The sequence below is a fragment of the Strigops habroptila genome, chromosome 5 (assembly GCF_004027225.2).
Source record: "Strigops habroptila isolate Jane chromosome 5, bStrHab1.2.pri, whole genome shotgun sequence".
NCBI classification, from domain to species: domain Eukaryota; kingdom Metazoa; phylum Chordata; class Aves; order Psittaciformes; family Psittacidae; genus Strigops; species Strigops habroptila.
This window is the reverse complement of record NC_044281.2, coordinates 68,159,577-68,184,377: the sequence shown is the minus strand read 5'-3', so window position 1 is coordinate 68,184,377 and position 24,801 is coordinate 68,159,577. Positions and strand designations below refer to the sequence as shown.

Genomic DNA, 24,801 nt, shown 5'->3' with positions numbered 1-24,801 from the left:
TCTGCACTCGTATAAATTACTAATGGGCAGAAAAGAGAAAGAGTGGTCTGATAAAACATAATCTCTTTGCCTTTTATATATAGTAAAGCCAATTTCTTACCAGTGCAAAGGAATCACTTTTTTAATCCCCATAGTCAGCAAGGGGAGTCTGGTTTGTGATTTCTGGGGGACTTAAGTTAGCTTTAGTGATTTCAGATCTTTTTTCACCTTGCTGTTCCTCCCCACTGCAACCTTCAGGTAGCAGAAGCAAAAATACGTCTGTGCTTCAGCTGCCCAAGGTTGCTGCCTGGTGTATCGGAGTAAAACCATTGAGGAACGTGACTTAAGTGAATACCCCAGGCCACACATTGCAACAGCTGAGGAGTTGGCCAACTTCCTTCTGCATCTCAGCCGTAGGAGCAGCAGTCTCAGGCAGAGGAATAGGGTGGTACTACACTGCCCCACTGCTGCTATTTCCAAGAGAAATTGTGGGTCGGAACTGTAGTAGAACAACAACTACTTTTTTTTTATATACTGTGCTTGCGCTCAGAGCTGAGAGTTATTATGGGGGGCAGAATTGGTTGGTTGGGGGTTTTTTGGTGGGTTTTTTTTGTTGTTTTGTTGCTGGTTTGGGCTTTTTTAAAATAATGTATTGTGTTAAGAGTGTTTGATTTTGTGGGAGTAGGTGTAATGTGAAGGACTACATGTGGCTAAGACAGGTCCATCCAAGAGATGTAGTCCACATAAGTCTTCCAGACAAGAGACAATATGCTAGGATAATGAATGCGGTCCTAGATATTGCTGACAAAGATTGCCTTGTAGAATTGATTATATACATTACACCAAACTTAAAATGTTTCTGTCATTCAGTAACGAACAAGAAGAACTAGAGGAAGAGGGCAAAGCTACTAGGTCCCTGCTGTGTATCCCCAGGGTAGCCAACAACGTCCCCAGCACACCAGAATTAATTTTTTCCTTGTCTTAGAGTTATCTTATTGATGACAAGCCTTCAGGTTCAACAAGAAAAGGTGTATGTCTCTTCTCCAAGAAAAGGTTCATAGTAAGAGATGTTAAATCAAAAGGAACATGAGTTACCTGTTTTGTCTGCCTTCTCATCACACTGAGTCTTTCGTCATGATTATTAAGGAGGAGACAAATATTCCTGAGCAGCATTATACAGATCAAGAAGGCAGAGTTGTATTTCAATCTGCAGAAGTATTCTTAGTGTCCAGGGAAAGCTCTTGCCTGCAGGCCTGCAATTCATCATAACCAAGGTGACTAGGTAGCAAGAATACACTTAAAAAAACACTTGTACTGTCCAAATATTTTGTATTGGAAGTAATTCACATGGACACTGTTTACATCGAAGGTGGTTAGTTGTGTTTCAGGATATTGTTGAGATGTTGTGTCAGTCTCCATCTTTCTGTCCAGTCTTTACAATGACAGATGCATGAAAATCCTTGGGTCTTCTGATTGCTATCTGGGGCCTTTTGTGTTGAGAGCAGTGTTTGTGGACAAGTTCAAAATGTGGTCTAAAGCCCTCACGTCTAGATCATAGGAAGTGGTTGACCATGATTTTGTGCCTGTTGTAGAAGAAATTTTGGTTCTCTACATAGACATAAATAGTGCTGTCTGAGCATTTTGGAAATTCTGATTGCTCCTCTTCTCTATTAGTCATGGACAAGAAGCAACAGGGAGTTTTCCAACTCCAGTTGCAGAAATCAGACACACATGCAGCCGTGTGCCCAGATACTTACAAGTAATCAGTAGAGTAATGCTTACTGGAAAGTTCCACATCTCCTGGAGGAAAGTATGTAGTGTGGCTACCCTCTCTTACATCTATCTATACTTTGTAAAACCAAAAAGATCTGACCTGCAAATGCTGTCAAACCAGTAACAGACAAAAAATACTTTCCACCTTAGTGGAAAGATGCTAACTTGGTAAATATCGAGTGTACAGTTTCATATTTTCTGTCCCTCCCTGAAGACACCACTGTTGAAATTTCATTATTGGGGAACATGGACCTACATGAACAGAGGAATTGGATATGTGTATGTGGGTAGAGGAGAAGTCTGTTTACTTAAATGGTCTTTCCAGTGAAAGTGTCCACATATTTAGTACTTTTAGTTTTAGAAAATTAATGAGATGCATCAGACCACTTCAGGGAAGGATGATGTCTTGACATGTCCAGCTGCTGAAAAGTTTAAGTAAAGGTGCATTACCTTTTCTTGCCTTGTTTGTGGTGCAGTTGTGCAGCCTTAGCCATAAATGTTTTCCTAGGTGCGATTGTGGAACAGACATACCAGAGGGTGGAGGTAATAAGGAGATGTAACGGTTACTTAAGCATCTAAAGTTGAGGTTGAAGGACATTCATTACTCAGCGCTATGGAGATTTTACTAGGAGAAATATCTTCTGTTGATAAAAATGTTTTTTGGAGAAGGATGTCTTCAGAAGCCTCAACAAGTGGAGCTGTGTAGTTGGCATGCTGGAAGTGGGAGGCATGGCCACATGTAGGTGCGTGAAGGGCAGCAAGGCAGGAGACACACCTGGGTAAGGAAACAGAAAAAGGCAATGAACTTGACACTTTGTTAGCTGGACCAGTGAAAAGATCTAAGCCATGACAAGCTTTGAAGTAAGGATGCAAGCACTCAGTTCTCGTTGAGTGCTTGACCTGACAAAATTAAATTTTGAAGGGGTAAACTGAAAATCACAGTATGAAAACAAACTTCAGAAAAAACAATGACAAGTGGCAAAAGTTTCTGGCAACTTTATTTAAGCTAACAAACGAATTTTCACACTGCAAAGTTATAAATTAATTTTAATAGGCTGATCCAGATGGTCCATTTGGAAAATGGATAGCTTGATCTGTTGAAAATTAAACTAAATTTATCTCTCTCATACTTCAAACTGAAGTAAGCGTGAGAAGAGTGCCCATTAAGCCCAGCTCATACAGATGGACCGGCAGGTCACACATGGGACTAATCTGATTCATTTTAAAAATAAATGCATGAGTTATTGAATCAGGTTCCTGTTTCAAGCCCTGCATGTGAGAGTGTGTGTGTGTGTGCCGCCCTTTCAAAGGGACTCGCAAATGCTTCAGTGCCTTTTTAACCTGTGTGTTTCCATTTTAATTCAACTTCCTTGCCAAAAAACATAATTAGTTTTCAGTGCCTATCATTTAGCGTTAGACCCAAACACTAGATTGATTAGGTCAGACATTTGTTATTTTAAGGGCTATGTCTCCATTCTTCATTTATGAAGAACATGAGCTGAATAGTCTTGGGGAGAGAGCTGGCCTTTAGAAACTGGGAAGGGGAAACTCTCTGGGGGCCCCTCCAGCCTTTAGCTTCTGGGTGTTTTTAACGGAGCCATGAATGCAGATTTGTAAATTTATTGCAGTGCCATCTGGTTTTTTTGCAGGAACCGTATTATTGTTGGCTCGTATCTGTCTATTGTGGTGGTCACTCCCGGGGAGCTTGCCCTCATAGTCCTAAGGAAAGTGATGAATAGTGGGGGTCAACATGAATAGGTCACAGGGCAGCTGTCCGGGGCTGCCCTGAACTTGATTACCCTGCTGGTTTTTAAAGAAGACGGGCACAATGCAGGTTGTTTAAGACCCTCCCTCCCTTCTCTTCAGTGTAGCAATAATGAAGTGCCTTTTGCTGCCGTGGTTTGTCTATGAGTGAAGGTGCCTTGTGGGGAAATGCTGGCAGCAGCAAGGCTGCTGCACCGTACCTCCCGCAAACCTCACATTGGACTCTGCTGTCTTTCTATAAGCTTCCAGATGGAAGTCCGGGGGAAAAAATTCCCTGTCTGTTACCCCATTCGAACAGGCCCCTTAGCATTTTCAAGAATCTTCCCACTTACCATTTTGGCACAGAGTATTACCTCAATCCAGTCTTATGGATTTGAGATCATTTTGTAAAATTACAAATAGCACCTAAAATGTGCTATAGGCGCTATTTCAAAGTTAAAATAGGCACAGTCTGATCTTAAGATTTTAAAGCCAATATTCAAGCAAACCATAAGAAGCAGAAAGCAGTTATAGAAAGTGTAGTAAAGGAAGGACAAAAAGTAGCAACCATCAACCATTTACTTCCAGTTGGTAGCCTGGTCCCACTGCTTCGGGCTCCTCTCCAGGCGTATTTCTCCTCTCCAAAAGTATTTCTGCTATGAAAAATTGAAACCCTCTTTTTGACTGGTGAGGACGATTGCACGATGGGGAGGGAGTGAGGGTCCTTCAGCTCCCTTCCTTCTTTCCTTCCTTCCTCCCTACCTCTGGGGAAGATGCTGCAGTTCGAATTTGCCTTCTGTTGGAGAGCTGGCCAGGACAGGATGTACCACCATATCTATGAAGTTATCCCGGTTACCTCATGTTTTATGTTATTAATGCTTGCTAGTAAGGAGTTGCTGGTTGAAAACCCTTCTGAAATTGCTAGAAGTACATCCTTAGGCTTACTTTAAAGATTATTCTTTCAGTTTTGTTATTTTCTCCTTTATTCTCTAACAACAAGAAAAAAATAATTTCCATTCCTCTGTGACACTTAATGCATGTTAAAAAGCTAGCCAAGGCGGGTTGTGCCGGAGTCTAAGCTACAATGGGAATGCTGCCTTGTGGAGGAAAGGCCACTGGGCTCTTTCAGCACTAGTGCTAATAGGAGTCTGTCACCCCGCCGCATTGCTGCATTCCTCTGTAATTGAGTAAATTGCAAGTGTTGTCTGCCCCCCCCGCCCTTTGTGTCCATGTCCACTTACCATCCCAAGAACGTGGGCAGTGATAAATAAAGTGCTGAACAGGGCTCCCAACTCTTTGAAAGCAGCGTGTTGCCAGCCCCCTAGTTATATTTCTTTAAGTGTTTATGTTTTTCTGTATTCTTTCTCTTGTGTGGTTGGAACCCTGGGGATCCAAAGCCATGAGAGAGGCCAAGAAGCTAACAAAAGTAGCTGTCCCCTTGTTAGCTTGTTCCTTTCTTCTTTAAAAAACAAGATGAAAACCATCTGGCTCAGGGCATTACATTTTCCTCCCCCATGCACCTCTATAGATGAAGAGTTTCACCTGCAGTGGGGGTTTACATTGATTAGGGAGGGAGCAGTAATTCAAGCCTCCATCCACTTCAGTGGTACTTTGCAGTCTTTAAAGGTGCTGACCCATTGAGTTAAACTGTCAAGGGAGGATAAAAAAGGATCTTCATCCCGGGAGGTAACAGCTGCCAGGTTTTCAACACCTTGCACGCTGCTGGAAAAATGTCACAAATTGTCAATGGAAAGAAAAATCACTTGGCTGCCATCTTCCCTTAATGATGTGCCTTATAAAATGAAAGATTTAAGGGTTTAAAAATCAGCAAGTAGCTGTCAGGGAGAAAAAAAAATCCTGAGGGATTGTGAACAATGGGCCCAACAAGATGTATCCTGAAAGGCTGCAAATAATGCATCCAAGATGGAATAACCAGATCTGAGTGGGATGACCATGGTTATCTTTGCACAGTGGGACAAGAGGGAAGTGAAAGCAGCAGCAGCAGCAGCAGCAGCAGCAGCAAAGTCTAATGTTACCATGCCTGTATTTAAAAAAGAAGGGGGGTGATTGAGAGGTCTGATTCCTAAGCCAGTGAGCTGAGAGAAGACATACTGTATTTCTGCTCTTTTGAGGACAGTTTGTTTTCAAGCAGCTACCAGATGGCTAAATACCACGACATTTCCTTTTTCTTTTTTTTTTTGTCTTCTTTAACAAGAGATCTAGTTCTCCCTGCTCTTTGTTTTTGTTTGTTTTAATGGTTTTACATCGCTGAACAACCCCGTGGTGTTGGGGCATTGTGGCATGCTCTTTTTTTTTGTTTCCCCCCCCCCGTGCATTGATGGATGAGGAAAAAAAGATCTTCAGCTTTAATGTAATTTCAGATAACAGCAGATTGGAGTAAGGCCTTTAGGCTTTTTGTTTGTATTGTCTTGAGGTTTTTTGTTTTAGGGGCCTCTCCTTTTTTTTTCTTTTTTTCTGTTTGTTTTAGGTAAGTCATTTTAATTGTACTGAGTAATTAGAAGGTACACACAGCCAAGGGAGCTTTGTTATGGTAATTGCTCAAGAAAACCCACTCCCCAACTACCATTGCCATGTGTTGAGACACGTCTTCCCTCTAGTGGCAATATTAAGGACTCTGGCTTTCACAGTCGGCAAGGTGTAATTGCAATATGACAAACTGTGCTTTAGGGAAAATCCTGTAAATGATCTAGTTTTTTGTTTGGCTGGTCTTTATTTTGCCTTACGACTTTCCATGGAGACAGCCCTTCCCAAGGCTGGGCTGGGGATAAGAAAGATTTCGTCTTAAGAAAATAATTGCGGCGAATGCTTGGTAATGTCTTGCAGCTTGACTTAATTCAAGCCTTCTTTTTAATTACCTGATTATAAAAACGTTTTTAAATTTGTTGAGATTACTTAATTCTTTCACAAGAAGCACCTCATTTGAAATAAATAAATAAATTGCATTTATTTTAAATTGTCCATGTGAAAGACCTTTAAAGGGTAATTAATGCAAGTCTCCGAAGACGCTAAGTACGATGAAAGCGATCTTTCCGAATCTGCTGGAGTGATTTGTTTATATAACTTCCCACTTCTGTGGAATTCTTCGGAGTCTAATAACTTTTTTTCTAACCGTTTGGCAATTTGTGCTTAGCTACAAAAGCCCTTGTTCAAAAAGAACAGTTTAATAATCTTTTCCCTGAAAATGACTTGAAGGGAGGGTATGGGTTTTGTCTTTTTGCTGGGTTTTTATTAGTGTTATCTTTCTCTGATAAATCATGTAATTATTAACCATTGGGGGGGGAAATCTTATTGAACTCCTGGGTTGCAGCTTCTATTAAAAAGTGGAGTTTTGTTCAGGGACTGGGGATTCTCGGAATAAATGGCCAAAGAAATGGGTTTCAGTCAGTGGAAAAGCTACACACACACAGAGTTCTGTCTGGAGTTTGAGGCTTCAGCTTGGCATCCAGTGCTTGTCCAGAGCTATGTGGACAAGAGTAGAAATGTTTATATGTTTGTGTCAAAGAGCAGGATCATATTTTCTTTAAAAAGAAAAATGTAACCAAAGACACTTACAGAATGAGATCAGATACAGCTCTATCTTTAGTGAACCATAGTCTAGTGTCTCTGTGGCTTTTTAAGCCTTTGGCTGAGAGTGAGTACAGCTTAGTGATTCCCCTGCTTCTGACATGATTTGGTGCTCCCATATCTTTGTAGGTTTCTTTTTATTTTTTTTCATTAGAGCTTGTTTTGCTATGGGGCTGCTTAACACCGTTCTCGAACGGCTTTTGCAAGGTTAAAGGAATGCAGCTTGGTAACAAGTTTGTGTCATTTTAAATATATACCTCCCAGTAAATAAGGAGGAGCCTTGCAATCAATCCCTTTTAGTGTGTTATGTGTTTCACCTGACAACTAAACCCTCTATTGATTAACCATTACTTTGTTAGATAATCTTGTGTCATTGAAGCCACTGTAAAAATTAAACTCTTTAAAATGTTTTACCCTAGCAGCAGTGTGAAAATTGAAAACTTGTTCAGAATTACAGCCAGCTTCCACAAAGAAGGTAGTTTTCAACAAACTGGTTTATGTTTGCATGCTTTATATGCAATATAAAAATATACTAAAGCACTCCAACGCAAAGCTATCTGCCTGTGGTGTTGAACCAGGCTACCGTTTCAGACTGCGTTTGCTTGGTGAAGAAACCTCTTATCTTGTTGAAAGGTGAGGAGAAACTTCAACAGTTTTGGTACAAATTAGATGAGATTCATAAAAAGGTTGAGTTCTAAAGGTGAGCTTGAGAAATTTCTTTTCTGAGGCTTGGCTCTGGTTTTGCTTTTCGTGGTTTTTTTATTTGATGTTCCCACAGGCATCGGAATGAATGAAAGGAGGTGCTCTGATGTGGCAGTGTAGCATGAGACACCATCAAATGTTTCACCTAAAATGTAGGGCTCTGCATTATTGCTTGATGATAAGACATTCGTTCTGCTTTCAGTTAGGTCTATTCACTAGTAACTGTTAGTATGAATACGATATCAGATTAAATCAAATCTCCATGTCCAGCAGTAATCTTGTGTCTCACAGTAGCCAGTAACTGCTGCCTACAGAGAAACATTAGAAGGCAACCATATAGTATAACCGTCACAATATATTCTTGCAGCATCTTATGACTTGACTTCGTGAGCCAGATGCAGCTTCTTTGCAACATTATCAATACATTTCCACTGAGACCTCTTAAGCAGAGTGACATTACCTCTTTTTTAAGGAGAACTAGACTTTCTTCTGCATTTTTGCTTTAAACTTTTTTAAACATATTGTAGAACATGTACATGAATCTTCTTTACCTTTTTTATTCATCCCACAAGGCTAATAATGCATTCTTTTGTGAGAATGTGAAAATAAGAACAGAAGAACTTTGTAGCTTTGCAAACATAGTAATGGACATTAAACTGAAGATCACTGTGTGTTTTATTCTCAAATCTGCATCCTGATGGGTTGAACCCATTATACATGCACCTTTTAATTTTCTTTTTTTTTCCCTACTACTTTATATTGAGCCGAAGGACTAAATGGTAGTCTGCTATTTACATAGATCTTTAGGTAATAAAATTACTATGTAAAAGTTGATTCTCACAGTAAAAGCATGTTCTTCTGTCCTTTCTGTGGCTGAAAAGGTTGGAAAGAAGGAATTTAAGTATCATTGGCATGTTGTCAAAGGGCAGAGAGGTACTGGTAGCATAAGAATGCCCAGGTCTGTCAGACCCTGAGTCTGCTCATCCAGTGCTGACTCCAGCACTGTCAGTGGAAGATGCTGTTGAATGACAGCAAATGGGTCTGGCTGCTCCCTGTGCTCTATTACCTGCTCGTGCAGCATCTACCACCGTTGCACCAGAGATGTCTGGGGAATCTCTCTGTCGTGTGCTCTATGGACCTGCTATCCATAAATCAGTTTTTCCACTCGCTGATGTTGTTTCTCTCCATGGTGTCCTGGGACAGCAGGCTCCAGAATCGCTGCCTGCTGTGTGAAGTGTTTAATTTATCTGCTTTAAATTACCGTACTAGTTCCATCAAGTGTCGCTAGTCCTGGTATTGTGGGATTTGATGACAAGTTATACTGGAAGTTCAGTTGGTACCGTTCACACTGACATGTAACGTGTGGATGAAAGTAATAAAATTCGAGCAATACATTGAAATAATTATTTGTCTCTACATGCTGACATGCACACAACTTTTCAATAGTACATAAGTGAGCTTCCTTCCTTTGAATAGTGCATAGTGAGCCTCCTTCCTTCTCAGGAAGTTCTAGGAGTTTTAGACTTAGCGTTTAGTTTTTCACATTGTGTATTTGGATTGTCTGCTCTTTCCCATTTGTAAAAGTGAGATAAAACCTGTTGTAAGCTGGGCTTTTTAAAAGCTGGCTTGCTACCAAGGCTTGTGCATACCTGTCTTGGGAGGAAACAGACTGACAAGATCTGACTTCAGTTCATGGTTCAGTTCATGGAGCCACAGGCTTCCTTTTTGCTTTCAGTAAATGCTTTAGTGGCTGAGCTTTTCATCGGCAAAGTGGAGTTAGTAGTAGCCTGCTTGAGGAGTAGTAGCTTCCTTTGAGTCAGAACTCCTCATAAAGTTTACAGTATGTAGCAGGTAAGTTGTGCAAAAAATACTGCTACTGGAACTTTAGGAATTAAACTGTAAATGAAAGAAATCACAGATTTACAATAAATGGGTTAAATTACACAAATATAAATACTGAACAAAGAGTCTTACCAACTTTTCATGATTTTTCGCCTTCAGAATCTGGTTGAATTTAGCTTACATGATGCTTATAAAATGAAGTTTGCGTGGTATTGTCTGAAGGTCAGTGCAAAGCAGATGGTGTCGACTTTCTGTCCACCAGTTGGGCCACTACATCTCAGCCACAGTTTATAATAGTTTATGTCATTCTGATCTTTCTTCTGGAGAGAAAGTTCTGCGCATACCAGAGTGATGGTTTTATGATGTTGGCAAATATTTGCAGGAGGCTAAGTCGCGTCCATCAGACTCTGTATGCTCGTGGCTTAATCCCAGTTTGAATCTGAACCTCCCCTGCTGAAAGACGCACTCTGTTCATCTGCACGGCACTTTGAAAGGATTTGTGTTTGAATTTTTCAGTTTCTCCTTCTGGATCCAGAGTCAGAAGTTGCTAGCTGGCTGCTAGTCACAGCAGATATCAATGTTATGACTTGTAAGGAGATCTGCTGGAGCCAGGATATTCTGCATTCCTGTCTGTCACTGGTTGGTTTCTGGTTAGAGAGCTCACTGAGAAATAAAACGAACTGCTAAAGCGATGGAGAACATAGGGCTTCTGTGCTCTTTTTTGTTTCTGTCTTATGGTGAACTTTAAAGGGGGTCTGTAAAAAGTAAGGTGGAAAGGACTGTGATTTCCCGAATTTCCCCAGGAGCACCTGTACTGTGCTGGACCAGTACAGATCCACCTGAGCCAGTATACTGATTTCCCATGGTGGGCAGTAAGAAGTATTTAATGAGGATCATAAGAACTTGGGTGAATAATGTTATAAACTGATTGTGAGCACTCAGTTCCCATCAGCTGGTTCTTACTGTCCTCCTGAGCTGGAGACTGTTATGAACACTGGGTCTGTCGATGTATCTCCTATCACTCTCAGTGTAACACTTTTAATCTCTTTGCATTCTTGCCTCTGATGTCCTTTGCATTATGTTCCTCTGCTGGTTTGTGTGTTGTTACTGACTACATCGTTTGCAGAGTTGGGCCTGTGGTAGAGGGGCAAAAAGGGGAGATAATTTGTTGGTGCTTGGCACTGAAGGAATCTGGCTCTGACATAGCTTTGGAGCAGAGGGAGAGGTTTAGAAGGCCTTAGCATGCCACTGTTGCCTGCAGGTTTTGTAACCTATGGCAGGTTTGGGGTTGAAATAGTTTCAAATCAAACAAACAGAAATCTGTTGTAAGCTCTGAAAGAAGAATCTTCAGAGATTGCCAGTGAATATTACTGGGAGAGAACTGACAGGTATTTTTTTTTTCATTTTTCAAAGGGAAAGAGGAGAAAATCTTTCTTTGTATCTCAGAACAATAAAATTCTACATAGTTTCTCAGAGGACATGCATGCCCTGAACATAGGCTTTTGCTGTAAGCTAGTTCATTTTGGTTCAAAACATTTACACCTTAGGAAAAAGGAAATATAGTAGAGTTGTTGTGGGTTCCTGTGCCAAAAATGTGATGCCCGAAAGAAAATCATTTTCTTCTATTCGTAACCATTTTAATCTTTCTGCAGACCTACAGCAGCTGTGCCAGACTGTGCTTAAACCAGGAAACAGTATGTCTAGGAAGCACTGCTATGAAGACTGAAAATTGTGTGGCCAAAGTAAGTAAGAGACCGGCTTTGGTTTTGAGGTTTTTTTTGCAGATTGTTCATTGTTAATGAAAGGAAAGTTCTTGTTAAAAATCAAAGTTAGGAAAAAATATTTAAACAGAAAGCCAGTATTTTGGGTTGGCTTGTCTGTCCTTCAGTGTAGAGATTTCAGACTTGCTGTTTTTCTCTCTTGGCAATGATTACTTGAGTCTTGAGCTATCTAGGATTGAAGGGTTCATTCTGCTATACAAGTAATAGGCTTTTCCAGTAGGATGACCTATGCCTGCCATGTAATTAGCTGTGGCATCTTCAAATGATAGATGTCCAGATACATGCTAAAAATACTGCATGAGAGCTCTTCGTATCATGGTTCCCTTTCTTAGCTACTGGAGGGGAGGCGCAAAAAGAAAGACCTTTCAATTAAAATACAGTGAATGCTGTGTTTAAGGAAAAGGGAGGAGAGAGATACAGCAGTCAGAATGGTAAGAAAAGGAATATATTAGCCCATGAGAGAAAATTCATTCCTTGAGAATTGTAGTGGATGTGATTGGAAAAGATGACGTGCCATTAGCCACCCTCTTTTCTTAAAAGTCAGCATAACTAGAGTAAAACAACATACGTGCAGGGCTGTTTGTGAATGGAAAACATTTGGAGCATGGTGCAATATGTATAGAAAGGCTGTGTGAAGGATGCGTTTAGCCTTGTGTAAGCTTTGTATTTCCACTGAAGGGAAGTTCAGAATGAGCATGCAGGACAGATCAGTGCACGCAGCCATCTGTTAACCAAACCAGCTGGCATTTTGTTGCTCCTCTGTCACCACAAACCTGACCACTCAAAAGACTGTTTTCTCTTTCAGTTATTTATTCCTTGATCTTCTCAAAGTCCTTTTTTTTTCATACTTTGAATGGTTGCTAAAGGTGCTTTGTCCCTTCGGGGGCCACTTTTGTATTGACCTTTAAGATAATTTCCCAGCTAAATCTTTGCTGGGATTTTGCTGGTGAAATTTGGATGTCCCATTACTTTGATTCCTGTCAGGGAATTGGCCATCATAAAAGTTTGTCATGGTGCTTGAAGGTGGCTTAGTGCTCATAAACTCTGCTTGATGTACCAGGTTACCTTCCACTGGAGAAGCACTTCTGAGAGAAGCTACCAATCTTGGTACAAAGGGCTAATATTCAATACCAACACCTCCATTCCTAAATTGAGTGCTATTGCACACCACTTTCTAAAGTGCTTTATGATACAAAGTAGGTGAAATTCTTTAAACAAGGCAGCAGAGCAGCTCTAACTGAATTATATTGTCATACAACATCATTCTGATGCCATGAAGCAGCTTACAGCAAGCTAACTAGAGTAAATCCATTTGATCCCCATCTGCTTTATAGCATCTTGATTGACCTGATCATCTTATAAAGGAGCAAAGATGTGCAAGAACTGCACTTAATGTAAGCGATGCCTCTTTTAAATGAATTGAGGCATACCTTTAACATCTTACTGCCCTAAATAATAAATTCTTCTAAAGTAATGTTTTTGGTGGGATCATGGTAAGAGGCGTGGGTAGGACCCGAGGCAGGAACAGCAAGATTTGTTTCATGTTATTAAGGATGAATCTGAACCATCACCATGGAGATGAAAAAGTATATGTTTTCAAGTATTGTATCTCTGTATGCTGTAGGACAATATATATGCTGTAGGACAGTCTGCCATAATGTAAATATGTGAAAAAACATACATATATACACATGTATACATGCCTATATATACACACACATACATACATATGTATGAAAAGGTATATGGACTTTTCTGGGGATATGACTCCTCTAGTACTAGCTTGCCTGGCTGTTGTACTCCTTTCCTTTGCCTTCCCAGCTACAAACCAAAATTAAATAGGTTTTAAGAAAGCTTGTCTTTCAAATTCCAAAGTGTTGAAGCATTGAGAAATCCAGTTAGCTAAATGCAGATGGCTCAGTAATGGCACAGGCAAATGGCACAATTGTTAAATGTTCCCTAGGTGAAGGGCTTAAATGGGATTTAAGGAGTTCAGAGGCCTTCTCTTAGCCTTATGCACATGGTGCGTTTTATCCTCTATGATTGATGTGTCTTACAGCTTTGGACTTCAGCATGTTTTGTCAAGAGAGTGAACACTGGAAAGTATAACTGCGGGCTTCTTTATCTGCAGCACTTTTCCATAAGTATTGTAGGGTTTTTTTGGTCTTTTTTTTTTTTTTGGTATTTTTTTTTAACTGGCAGTGAAAGACAAAAAAGGATTACTTTGGAAATAATGATACACCTTTCCTGATCCTGCACTGCAGCATCAGCCCTGACTGGGAGCCCCAGTCAGCATCATCACATGCGTGTCAGACATGTCAGCCAGTCTGCAAGAAACGATGGTTTTTCTGAAAACAGAATTTCTGATTCTGCACCTACTTGAAGAAAACTGTGCTCTGTTACGACTGTATTAATGCCATTTACTTATTGTGTGCTTGATGTTTCTAAAGTTTGTTCAAAGAATGAAAAGCAGTTTCCCTTGAGGCCACACACATCAATATTGAGATATCTTTTTTTCATGCTGAAGCACTGTCCATCCATCAAGCTCTCTTGTGAACAAACGCTTCTGTACAGGACATCCAGGTGTAAATTACCAGCCTAACAACTGGCGTTCTTCCTAAAATGGAGGGAAAAGAAGTTTATAATAAACAGATACGCATTTTCAAGTATGGAAGGTAGCACAGGGTCACTATCTTTTTGACTACTCAAGGAAGTCTGTGTTTGTTAGGAAACTATGTCTGCCTGATTTTCTATATGATACCACATTGTGTGTGCAGGCAGGTGTACAGTGGCTTTTGCAAACCTGTGGATTATCTAGTTTTATTAAAACATTTAAAAATAAAACTAGAATATCATGTTCTGATAAATCTTTGTATATTGTTCTTAGCCCTGCTCTTCTGGTATTTGTCCTCTGAAACTCTGTTGATGGGAATTAGGCATATTTGGATAGAAGCAAATAAGGAACAATAAAAATAGTTTCAAGTATGCACATGTTTTGACTGAAGAAGTGGGATCTTAAATTAAAAATTATATATTGTAATGCACAGATGTCACCTGTGTGATCTGTAGCATCAGTTTCTCTTCCATCCTCAGGAGTTTTTTTGTTAATCTTTTGGCATCTTTTTTTCCAACTCCTTCTGTTTGTCTCTTTAGAAACCAAATAATGCCTTCAAGAGGATTGATTTCTTTTTATGCTACTACTGGTGTGCAACCACCAGCGGACAGCTTTCTCAGGAATTGGTGTTAGGTGCTTAAATAAGGTAGAAATGTTGCATGAACCTGAGCTCCAAGGACAGGGTGTTTGGTTTTAATGAGGCTTATTGAAATCTGGCCAAATGAGCATCTGTTCCTATTGTTTGTTCCATATTTTGTAAGCCAGTATCTTCAGGCCAGATAATGGTGTTGGTGTGTGCTTCATCCTCAATTAGAGAGGGGCACAGTTAAAAAATCCCCTGGCATCTGGTATGTCACTAGGATTCTTGTGATGCTCCTGGGTGTGCAAACAAGTTTCTCTTCTGTACTGCACCCAGGACTACTTGCTTTCTGTGGTGACCTTCACACTTTCTATTTGCTGTGTGGTGAGGGATGCTCTGGTGTGTCTCCAGTCTCCTTGGCTGTGTCTTTGCTTGGATGGATTATATATATTACTGTTTTAAAACAGAGGTCTTGCCTTTTCACGCTTTGATAATGTGGGCTGCATTATGTTGGAGTTTCGCTGTTTGCTTGGAGTCTGTTAGATTTTGCATTTCCCTGGATCATGGAAATACCCTTTCGATTCAAAGTGCTCTTTTCTTTCCCAGCAAGAGACTGGTGTACAGCTGATCTCACAGAGTTCTAAAGTCAATACCCATTTCCTGCATTCATTAGATAGGTCTTTACTGTTTATTAACTCCTGCAGTCAGTTCCAGTTCATCTGTATCTGCTATATAAAGAAATGTTCTCAGTTTCATTTTGCACATTGAATTCTTTCCTACCTGTGCCAGAGATAGGCACCCTATGGCATACTTGCCAGAAACAGCACAAAGACACTTTCTAAATGGCATACAGCATCCCCAGGTTTCTAAGTTCTGAACTCAGCAGCAGTTGGGAGAGGTTCTCTGCCTCTGTCTTCCTCTAATTTCATTTAGATAAATACAGTCACACACACCATCCTTGAAAACTTAGACTTCTGTTTCAGGCCACCCCTTGCACATGTGATAACTGGTCCTGCTTTTTAAGGTCCTGGCAAACGAAGGGACTTCTCAGGGCCTTTTAAGCATGTTGTATCTTCTAGGGAATCTTTGAGTGCTGTTCATCATCATTTTAAATGTGCATGCTGCAATGGTTACAGTATTGAACAAGGAATCTAGAATGGTTTTCTACCCTTTACTTTTAGCACTGTGATTTTATTCTCTATGGCCTTGGTGGCTTTTCTTGCTCCCCTTCAAAAAGGGAACTGAATAATAATCTCCTTGCAGAAATGTTGTGAAATTTAACTGGGTGATGCTTTTTGGACCCTTGGATGAGAAGGCCTGCTTAAGCGTGTAGTGATGTTCTGCCTGCTTAGCAAGCCGGTGCAGTGTACAGGGGGACAGGGCTGTGTTCTGCTTAATTCTGGAAACACAGAACAAGGCTTGGTTCTTCAAGAATGCAAGGAGAAAGTTTCTTTCAAAGATGCATAGAATTATTTAGCTGTAGCTACACATTTTACATTCAAGGATGATTCAGCTAAAGCAAGGAGTGGTGGAAGTAGCTGGTAATTGAAATTGACCTTCCTTTGTCAGTTCTTTCTGCATTGCTACTTCCTAATTTTTAGAATAAAAATAGTCTGCACAATAATAACATTGAGCTCAGAATCTTTACGTGAATTAAAAGGAGAAACCACGAGTACTCTTTAATAAACAAACATTTAGGGTTCCAGGCTGGATGTTCCAGTTGGCAGTAGGACAAATTGATCTGAGGAGTGTCCCTCCTGTACTCTCAAGTCCCTTTATGTCACAGATTGATGGCTCCTCTTCCCTGAGAGTGTCCCTGTGTTTACTTTGCATGAACAACGCAGCCGAGTTCTGCTGTGATATACCAGAGTCAGTATATCTTCAGATAATGCAGTTTTCCAGTGCTTTTGAAGCCTTACCAGTCTTTGAGATTGAAGTTAGAGCATTTTAATTATGAACAATTATTATTTGACTAGCTACATTCAGTTTCCTCATAACTTCTTCCACTGTTTTACTTAGAATGTATGTTCCTCCATACCTTAATTTTTAGTATTAAGCTTCTGTGTAATGATGCAGAGGGCTGTCAGTGGCCATGCTTCCAGCTCCAGATCCCTCAGTAGCAGCGTCCCCTTCTGTGGCTTGGCTATACCTTCCTCTGGGACAACAGTTTCTGAGGCTGTTCCAAACTGGATAGATGCTGTCTCAGCCACTGGCTACTAGAGATTTAAGCATGTCATTTTACCCTTCTGTTGTAGGTATTCTCTCCATAAAAAGAGGGTTGTATGAATGATGGGTATTGCAGGGACTTTGTTGGGATTGCTTAATGTTCAAAAGGTGCTTTCAAACTGTAAATAATTCTCAGTATTTAGACAGCACGAGTAGAAAATGGCATCGATGGTGTATCTAAAAGCTTCAGCCTAATGATGATCTTTCTTTCTTAGTAATATGTCTACTTTTATCTTAATTGCAAGTTTCTAATTTTTTATATATATATTATTTTTTAGGTCAAGACAGTCTTTATGTTTTTGCTTCCCCTCGGTCTAATAACCTCTTTGCAAATGACTGAGAAAGAAATGTGATATTCCTGCTCCCCCCACCCCACCATACACATTCTCCAGATTTTGATAGACTTGTTTTATTTATTTCCAAAATTATATCCGCAGGAAACAAGCTGTTTAAATTCAGATTATGCTGAAGCAAAATGGTCCTGGTATGAGAAGCAACGTGCTGTTTTATGAGCGCAGAGTCCCTTTTCTCATAACTGATTGATAGTAAATATTTTCCTGAAGAATTATTGCCAACCATGAACAGTGCAACTGTTTCACTTTTTTTTTTTCCGTGCTACTTGCTGTACCAGCCATTGTCTGTAATTAAGATCTACAATTCACAATGCAGACGTTTGCACTTCCTCTGGGTCTGAGCTATTTATAAGGCATTTCAGCTGTTCAGAGTTTCTTTTGCGTGTTAAACTACATGTAAACAGGCTTCTTTAGTCTTCAGTTACACGAATGCTGTGCAGTGGTTGTCGTTTCTGCTTCTCTTACCACCCAAAATGATTTTGCATGTCAGTGAAGCTATGAATTAAAAAAAGAATAACCCTTGGGTTTTTTAAATGCAAGAGAGACTTTAAAGAAATAGTAATATGATGTAATAGTAATTATGGGTTAACTCATAAATTGCTTTGCAGCTGAGGGTCTCTAAGTGTGTTCTGGAGATCAGGTCTCAAAGCTCTGCAGTAGGGATGGTCAGTCAGGTGATATACAAAATCTTGATATGAAGAATCATTTCCAAAGTTCAGTCAACTCAATGGAGATGTTTCTACTTTTTGGAGCCCTGGGTTTGGAATCATGAGAAAGCAGATTGTTTCACCTGTGAAGCTGAGTTCAGTAAATATTGGAAGGGCTCCCACACAGATCCTACAAACTCCTCAGATGTGACTGGTTCTAAGGAAAAGCTTTTTTGTGATGATGACAGTCAACTGGAACAGATTGCTTGTGGAGGCTCTGCAGCCTCAGTCCTTGGAGGTTTTCCAGACCAGTCTAGATGAAGCCCAGAGCTACCTGGTCTGACTCATAGTGCACCCTGCTTTGGTCAGGAGGTTGGGTTGGAGAACTCCTGAGATCCCTTCTAAGCTGAATCATCCTGGAATCCTCTCCATATACAGACAGTGAAGATGTTGCAGAAATCTTGTAAAATTTAGAACTTGACCTGGCATCCTTAATCAAAATTCCCCTGCACCTCTATTCTGTGTAGTGTCACATGCTGTAGTTCCACTCCAAGTGTTTGCTGGTTTAGTGATTGGTACTCTGCATAAAGAATTACAGCCTTGAGGTCTTCATTCAAGTCCTGTCACGTCAAACTTGTAGGGAGTGTTCACCTGGGTAAATTATGAAACAAATTGGACTTGTACTTCAGGATCTTTTGTGCTGGAATTGTGAAATGGTTTGGAATACAAATCATTGGTGGCTTTAGTGGTAAATGGTGGCAAATGTGAAGAGAAGCATCGCTTCTTTAGTAGTCGCCTGCAGTGGCAGCACCCTCAGATGGTAGAGAATACAAATACCATTAATGTGACATTAACTAGATCTGTTTTCAATATTTTTCAAATGCATGAATTGAAAAAGTGGTTTGAAAAATGTGTCCACTTCTTGCACTAAAGCTTGTGGTGTGAAACGCTGGAATAATCATTTGATAGCGTAGCCCACAGCAGGGAAGCCATTGGTGTGGCCAAGTGCTCACATTTCAGAAGGCACAGTGAGTTCTGAGTTTAGCCTAGCAAGAGAGCTGCTAAAAATGAGCCTCTGATTGTAGACCGATGGGGGTTAACATGGGGTAGGCTCCAGCATCTTTGCTGTTAGGAGCAGCCAGGGGAGGGGAAGCAGCGTGGAGCGAGTTCATCGGCAGGCGTGTGCTGCAGCATTGCCCAGCGATGCATGCCGGATCACCCGCACGCAGAGATCACATGGCTCCTCCAAAAGTCAAACGATCAATTCGCCTCGTTTTGGCTCTGTACTTAATGCACAAACAGTGCGATCTGCAGGGCTGTAATTGCATTGTTAGGGCCAAGGAACAAGCCTGTGCCTTTTCAGCAGACAGCTGGCAGGGAAAGAGGCATGTTGTTAGGAAAGAGAGAGGCAAGGCAAATAAAATTACTGCTAACGTTCAGAGATCGGCAGGAGTCCTACTTGCCTAATCTTACCGGTGGGAGCAAGCGGCTGTTGTAATCCAATTATAGCAGCATAAGCAATTTGTTAGACACTCCGCATAATGTAACAATTTCCCAATAAACTCTGACTTGTAATAACGTCGGCAAGAGCCCACATAAATCTGCCCGAATGGTGGGGGCTGGAGTGTTCGGCTGGGGGCTTGTAATTTGTGCCATCAGCACGTTTTGTGGAGTGTGGTGTGGTGCAGTCTTTCAGTGCAGGAATTTTAAGGAGAAAAGCATGGCACGCCCCTCCAAGAGAAAACCATTAGGAAGGGTCAAAAGAGATACCAAACAAAGCTGGGAGGTGGCTTGTCTAGAAGGGAGGAAAAATCAACCCTCAAATGCAAGGCTCTGACTGATGAGGATTTAAAAATATTTAAAAAGCAGTAATGGAAATTGTAGCATTTTAAATTTTGGCGAGGGGTGGAGAACTAGAATTACATTTGGAGGGGAAAGGGGAGAATATCCTTCCTTATATTTAAGCTGTTTAAATATTAAGAAAGAAGCTCAAGTATTGAAAGGGATGCTCTGTGCTTACAAGACAGAGAAGCCACAGATCCTGTCCAAAACAATTCATAATCTACAAAGGGAAAATTTAAACCTCTTCTGGTGTCCAGTTACTTTCCTGTTGTCTTTCTTGCAGCTCCTAGCTGGCTTCATGCAAATTGGCACAGCATCTTGATGATATGTCTGAGAGATAAAACGTAGGTCTAGAACCGTTCACTTTGAGCGTACCCCAGTGAATTTAACTTTTTTGGCACAATGATGAATGTCCCCTCTGGTTCATGCAGATCTACACAAAGAACTAATCTGATTTAGATATTATTTAAAAGTAAAATCAGTCCGCTGTGCTCTGCCTGCCACTCTTAGAGCACATTCCGAGTTACAGCATAGTAGACACCAGTTTAAGGTTTATGTTTAGCAAGATATAAGGTATCATATTTCTGTTAATCCCTCTATTTAGCATTTCCTTTTGCTAAGATGCAGATAGGCAGCAGGCAAAATAATGTAGGTGCCTTTATATACAGCATGGAAACTGTCAGAGGTCCAAGATTTTCACCGTAGTTCTTACCACTGCTGTGATGTAAAAATGCCTGACTTCATACCACTAACAATACTTCATTCATTTCTTAGCTATGGGATCCTGTGAGGCTTCAGCGTGGAGTGACATTTCTGCTTTGACTCATTCCCAAGTTGTGGCAGCACAATGCCTTTTGTAGGGAAAAAATAGTTCCCAGCTATACAAAACAACTTCCCTTACCATTTGGAGCTCCAGCTCTCAGTCCCTGTGTTTTGATGTTGGGCTATGCAGCCTCCTTCACTTAGTAAAATAACCAAACCCAAAACTAAATTGTTGACCTTGTACATTCAGCTCACACGATTACACCCATACCATGTTTGCCTTTATGATAGTACCATGTTTTATGTGGTTTTGGGGTGTATTTATATTTTCACCTGTCATATTAGTACTGAGATGTTTTTTATTTAAACTGTAAAATAATAGTTGAGATGTGCAGGCTGCCGTGTGGATAATGCTGCGTATTGTGCCCTTCTTTATGTGGAAGTGAAGCCTCCATTGTTCTTAATCTTCGTTGTCTGCAAGCATATCAAGATAACAGCTGAGACTGTGAGCGTTTCCAAAAGTGTCCTAGTAAATATTTTCTTTCAACATAAATACACCCCAAAAAGTGTGTTTGAAGAGGGCAGGTATTATCTTAGTCTACCGAAGCTGCATCAATAAACTGCAGTGCTTCTAATAAAGCCACTCGGTGTCTGGGTTTAACTAATGGCTGATTTTCACAGCTTTGACAGTGAGCTGTGTGCGTTATTTTCTCCTGATATTGTAAAAATAATGAGAGCAAATTAGAACAATCAGTTTACCCAGATAGCTGCTGATTGGAGGTGATGGGCAATATGGCAGCGGGTAATCCATCTTCGGGCTCCTGTCACATTAACTTCAGCAGTGTGGAAAAGATCAGGCGGAGCGAGCGGGAATCCTGCCCAATCAGAAAGCCGAAATTAATGAGAAGAGCATTGTTCTGTGATCAACCTTTTAATTAGCAAGAGTGGAGATGGAGGGAGTGATGAAGCTGGCAGCACAGCTGCACAATGCTGGGCATGTTTTCGGTGAGGGGGAGGAAAAACATGGGTTTTAAATTACCCCTTCTGTGCTCCCTGTACACTGGCAGTGTGTCTTCATTCGAAACCCCTTAAAAGATCTTAATAAACAGCCGCATCCAGGTTAATATTGCAAATGTGGCTGTTACTAATGAGTAGTTTCGACGTAGGTCCTTTCGGGGGTCATTTAGGAAAATGTTGATCACTGTTTACAAAAAAAGAGAGACGCACAGGGTTCTGTGTTAGATTTAAAGTTTCACTGCATCAAGGAAAGAAGAGGAGGGAGATGGATAAAATTAGAGTAAGGGACTGGGACTGCCTGTTTTAATACTCCCCTCCTTATTTAGTGTATGTTTGAAATAAGATTCCTTGGCGTATATTTGAAATGAGACTCCTCAGTTAAAAATACTATGTGTGCCATGTGGCTTTCAGCAGCAAAAAAAGAGGAGAGAGCAAATACTGTGTTGATTCCCTAATGCTCCTTTTTGTTGGTATTTTTTGTCTTTTTTTTCTTTTCCCCCCACCAATATTTTTCAGTTTATTCACTTGCAACAAGGAATTATAATTTGAAATATTTGGCTGCTGTAATTGCTAAGAAGATTCACTTGATTTTTTTTCTTTTTCTTAGTGGTTTGATAAAATCACAAATTTCTCAATACATTCTAAAAATAGATGCTGGAATGAATGCCTGTCAGATCTCAATACCAGTCTTAGTAAAACTGGTATTTTTGTAAAGGGGAAAAAAAATAATGTCAGGAAAAGAGGGATATTAGGGGGCAATTTCTGGAAAGGAAAATAAGACATGTAATGAAATAGTATTTATGTTTACAGTGCAGGGGAATCCAGCTACTTCTGATTAACATGGTTCCTCTTCTCTCTTCCTTGCTCTCTGCGTTGTGTTTTCCAGGCATCTTTTCTCGTTCCCCATAATTCCCAAAGAAGTTGTAGTGGTTGAAGAGTGAGGCCCCGTCATTCTGCATACGGTGTCCGTGCTGCTTTTTCTTTCATTTTTCTAAGCAGGACACGGGCTCTCTTCACTTCTAGTATCCTGCTTTCTGATACTGAAAAGTAAATAGTATTTGATCAGTTTACAAGAGGAGCCGACTCAACACACCGCAGACAGCAAACCAAACCGTACAGGCTGTTTGTGGGGCCGTGCTGTAAGCTCTCACCCACCCATCAACTTTGCATTGCTTACTTTTAGGTAGGTAGCAGTAAACATTTCTAGATGTGCTAGAAAGGAAAACTTGTGTGAATGAGGTTGGGTTTCTTTGGTTTTTAGTCTAGGCAGATCTCACCATCTTTGCTTACTGTACTATTTTGAACTTTCTTACTTCGTAGCAGTGATGTAACCTCTTCCCTCCTCCTCCTGTAAAAATGAGGCGGCTTTGTATGAGTTTGGAGATATCCATGTAGCTTGAAAGATGTTGCATCTCTGCAAAAAAGTTAACCTGGTCAATCACTGACCTTTTTTACTATCCAACCCGGTTGTATTTCTAATATAATAATGAGTGAGGCTTCCAGTTCTGGCTGTAAAGACTCTCTGATATTTTCCTTTATAAGAAACAGGTTCAGTTTTTTATAACTTTGCCTACTATTTAACCCTTTGAAGTACATTTTTATTTTGGCCTCAGTCTGATTCCCCTCCACTCCCTGCAGCCCGAGGCAGAAATGAAGTTTGGTGTGTGGGATGAACAGTATTCACTTAAGGAGCAGCTGCTCAATATTTTACTTTATTCGTGTTGTTTGCTCTGTCCCCCAGGCTGTATTTATTGCATGCCTTTCAAACCCTGGTCAGAATATGGAAATACAAACTTCCTGCTGGGGGTTCCCCTGTAGTTTGAGTGCTTCACAAACCTTGATTAAGCTTTCCAGTGTTTCTTGTGATGAGGGCTGGCCCCCTTTTTTTTTCTTGCAGAGAAGTTAAGAAGTTACTTTTGCAGCTGAAATCTAGGAGGGAAATAGTTTATTTATAGTAAGCAACGAGGCCTCACAGGAAGAATGTTAAATTAGGAATTATGGCTCCAGATTTTGAGACATCTTTTGTCTTTGTCATATTCTGCTTTTCCATCTCAATTCTTCCATCTGTAGAAGGGGATAATGCTGCTTAACATTTCCTTATTAGACATTTGGGGATCTGGAAACCTGGTTGAAGCATGTTTTGTACCTAAGTGTTATTTTTGTTTATATTCACCTAATGTTGATTTGGGCTCTGTTGCTCTGGCACCTTCTCTCTCCCCAGGTCCATCTGCATTTTTAAAAGGCTGTGTTAGACATGCATTTTGGGAAAGATACGCTTGCCAATGGTTGCAGTCAAATTTGCAATCAAATATGATCCTTATGGAAGGCAAGGGGAAAGTCTAAGAACAAGTGGACAGTTTCTAAGCCAAACATTCTTGTTGTTGTTGCATAAAACACTGAAAGCTCTCAAAGCCTTTTGTTCTCCTTTAATAAAACACAAAACCCAGTAAATTATTCCACAGCTGCTTAAATCAGTTTGCCAGTTCCCAAAGAGATTCCCTTGTGGGCTGAAACCAAATGGTAAATTCTTGCCCAAAAGTAATCTTACTGCAAGAGAATAACAGTAAAGGGGGGATGTGTTGCAGAATTCACCTTAAGTATGGAGCCACTACCGTGACTCTGTAATGGGATGTCCCAGCATGGGGTATAATATCATAAATAGTGTAAATATGGCATATGTGAATTAATAGGCAGCCTAGGGATTGTTAATGTTTACATACATGTTAAAAAGAACATACAGCTAATCTTAATTCTTTTTTAACCTAATAAAATCATTTTGGTTCAGCTCCTGGTTGTGTTTTGCAACTGGATGATTTTATCAGTGCTAGAAGTTGTTTGTCTGTTTTGTTTTGTTTGGGGTTTTTTTGATCCTATTTTCTGTTAATTTAATTTATTTTACATATTTTTCACATTCAGTTGTCTGTATTTTGCATTTTCTCCACGTAGTTTTCCTGCCTCTCTCTTCCCGACCCCACACATGGCTCTCCCTGTTCTTGCCCCTTCAGTTTGAGAGCTTCTTTGAGACTGGGGGACATTTGCTCCCCAGCAACCTGGGGAAAGAGTCATTCTTGGGAAGGGTGATGAGGGTGGTTGTTCAGCTTTTTTGCCTGATCTCTGAATTTTTTTCTTTACCATCTTTCAGGATCAGAGCTGTTTGTAGAGGGTTACTACATAGTGTCTTCTCTAAGGCTCAGCCAGCTTAGGGAACATGAATGTAGCTCTGCAACACCCTGCAAAGTATCTGCGTAGTATCTCAGGAGAAAATGGGCATTTTAGTCAGGCTTAAAAGGAAACCTGTGGAAAGCAAGGAGTAAAAGTCATCTTCTAGCTCTACTGATAGTCTAAGCTTTAACTT

General features: G+C 40.4%; 1 protein-coding gene across 14 annotated transcripts in view; it reads left to right on the top strand.

Moving 5' to 3' along the window:
- BTRC (beta-transducin repeat containing E3 ubiquitin protein ligase) overlaps positions 1–24,801 on the top strand; it is a 117,237-nt gene that overhangs the window by 49,017 nt on the left and 43,419 nt on the right. For all 14 annotated transcript variants that reach the window (XM_030488907.1, XM_030488909.1, XM_030488911.1 and 11 more), the window contains one exon: positions 11,277–11,366. In XM_030488907.1, the coding sequence (XP_030344767.1) occupies positions 11,277–11,366 (90 nt within the window). The remainder of the gene's footprint in view (positions 1–11,276; positions 11,367–24,801) is intronic.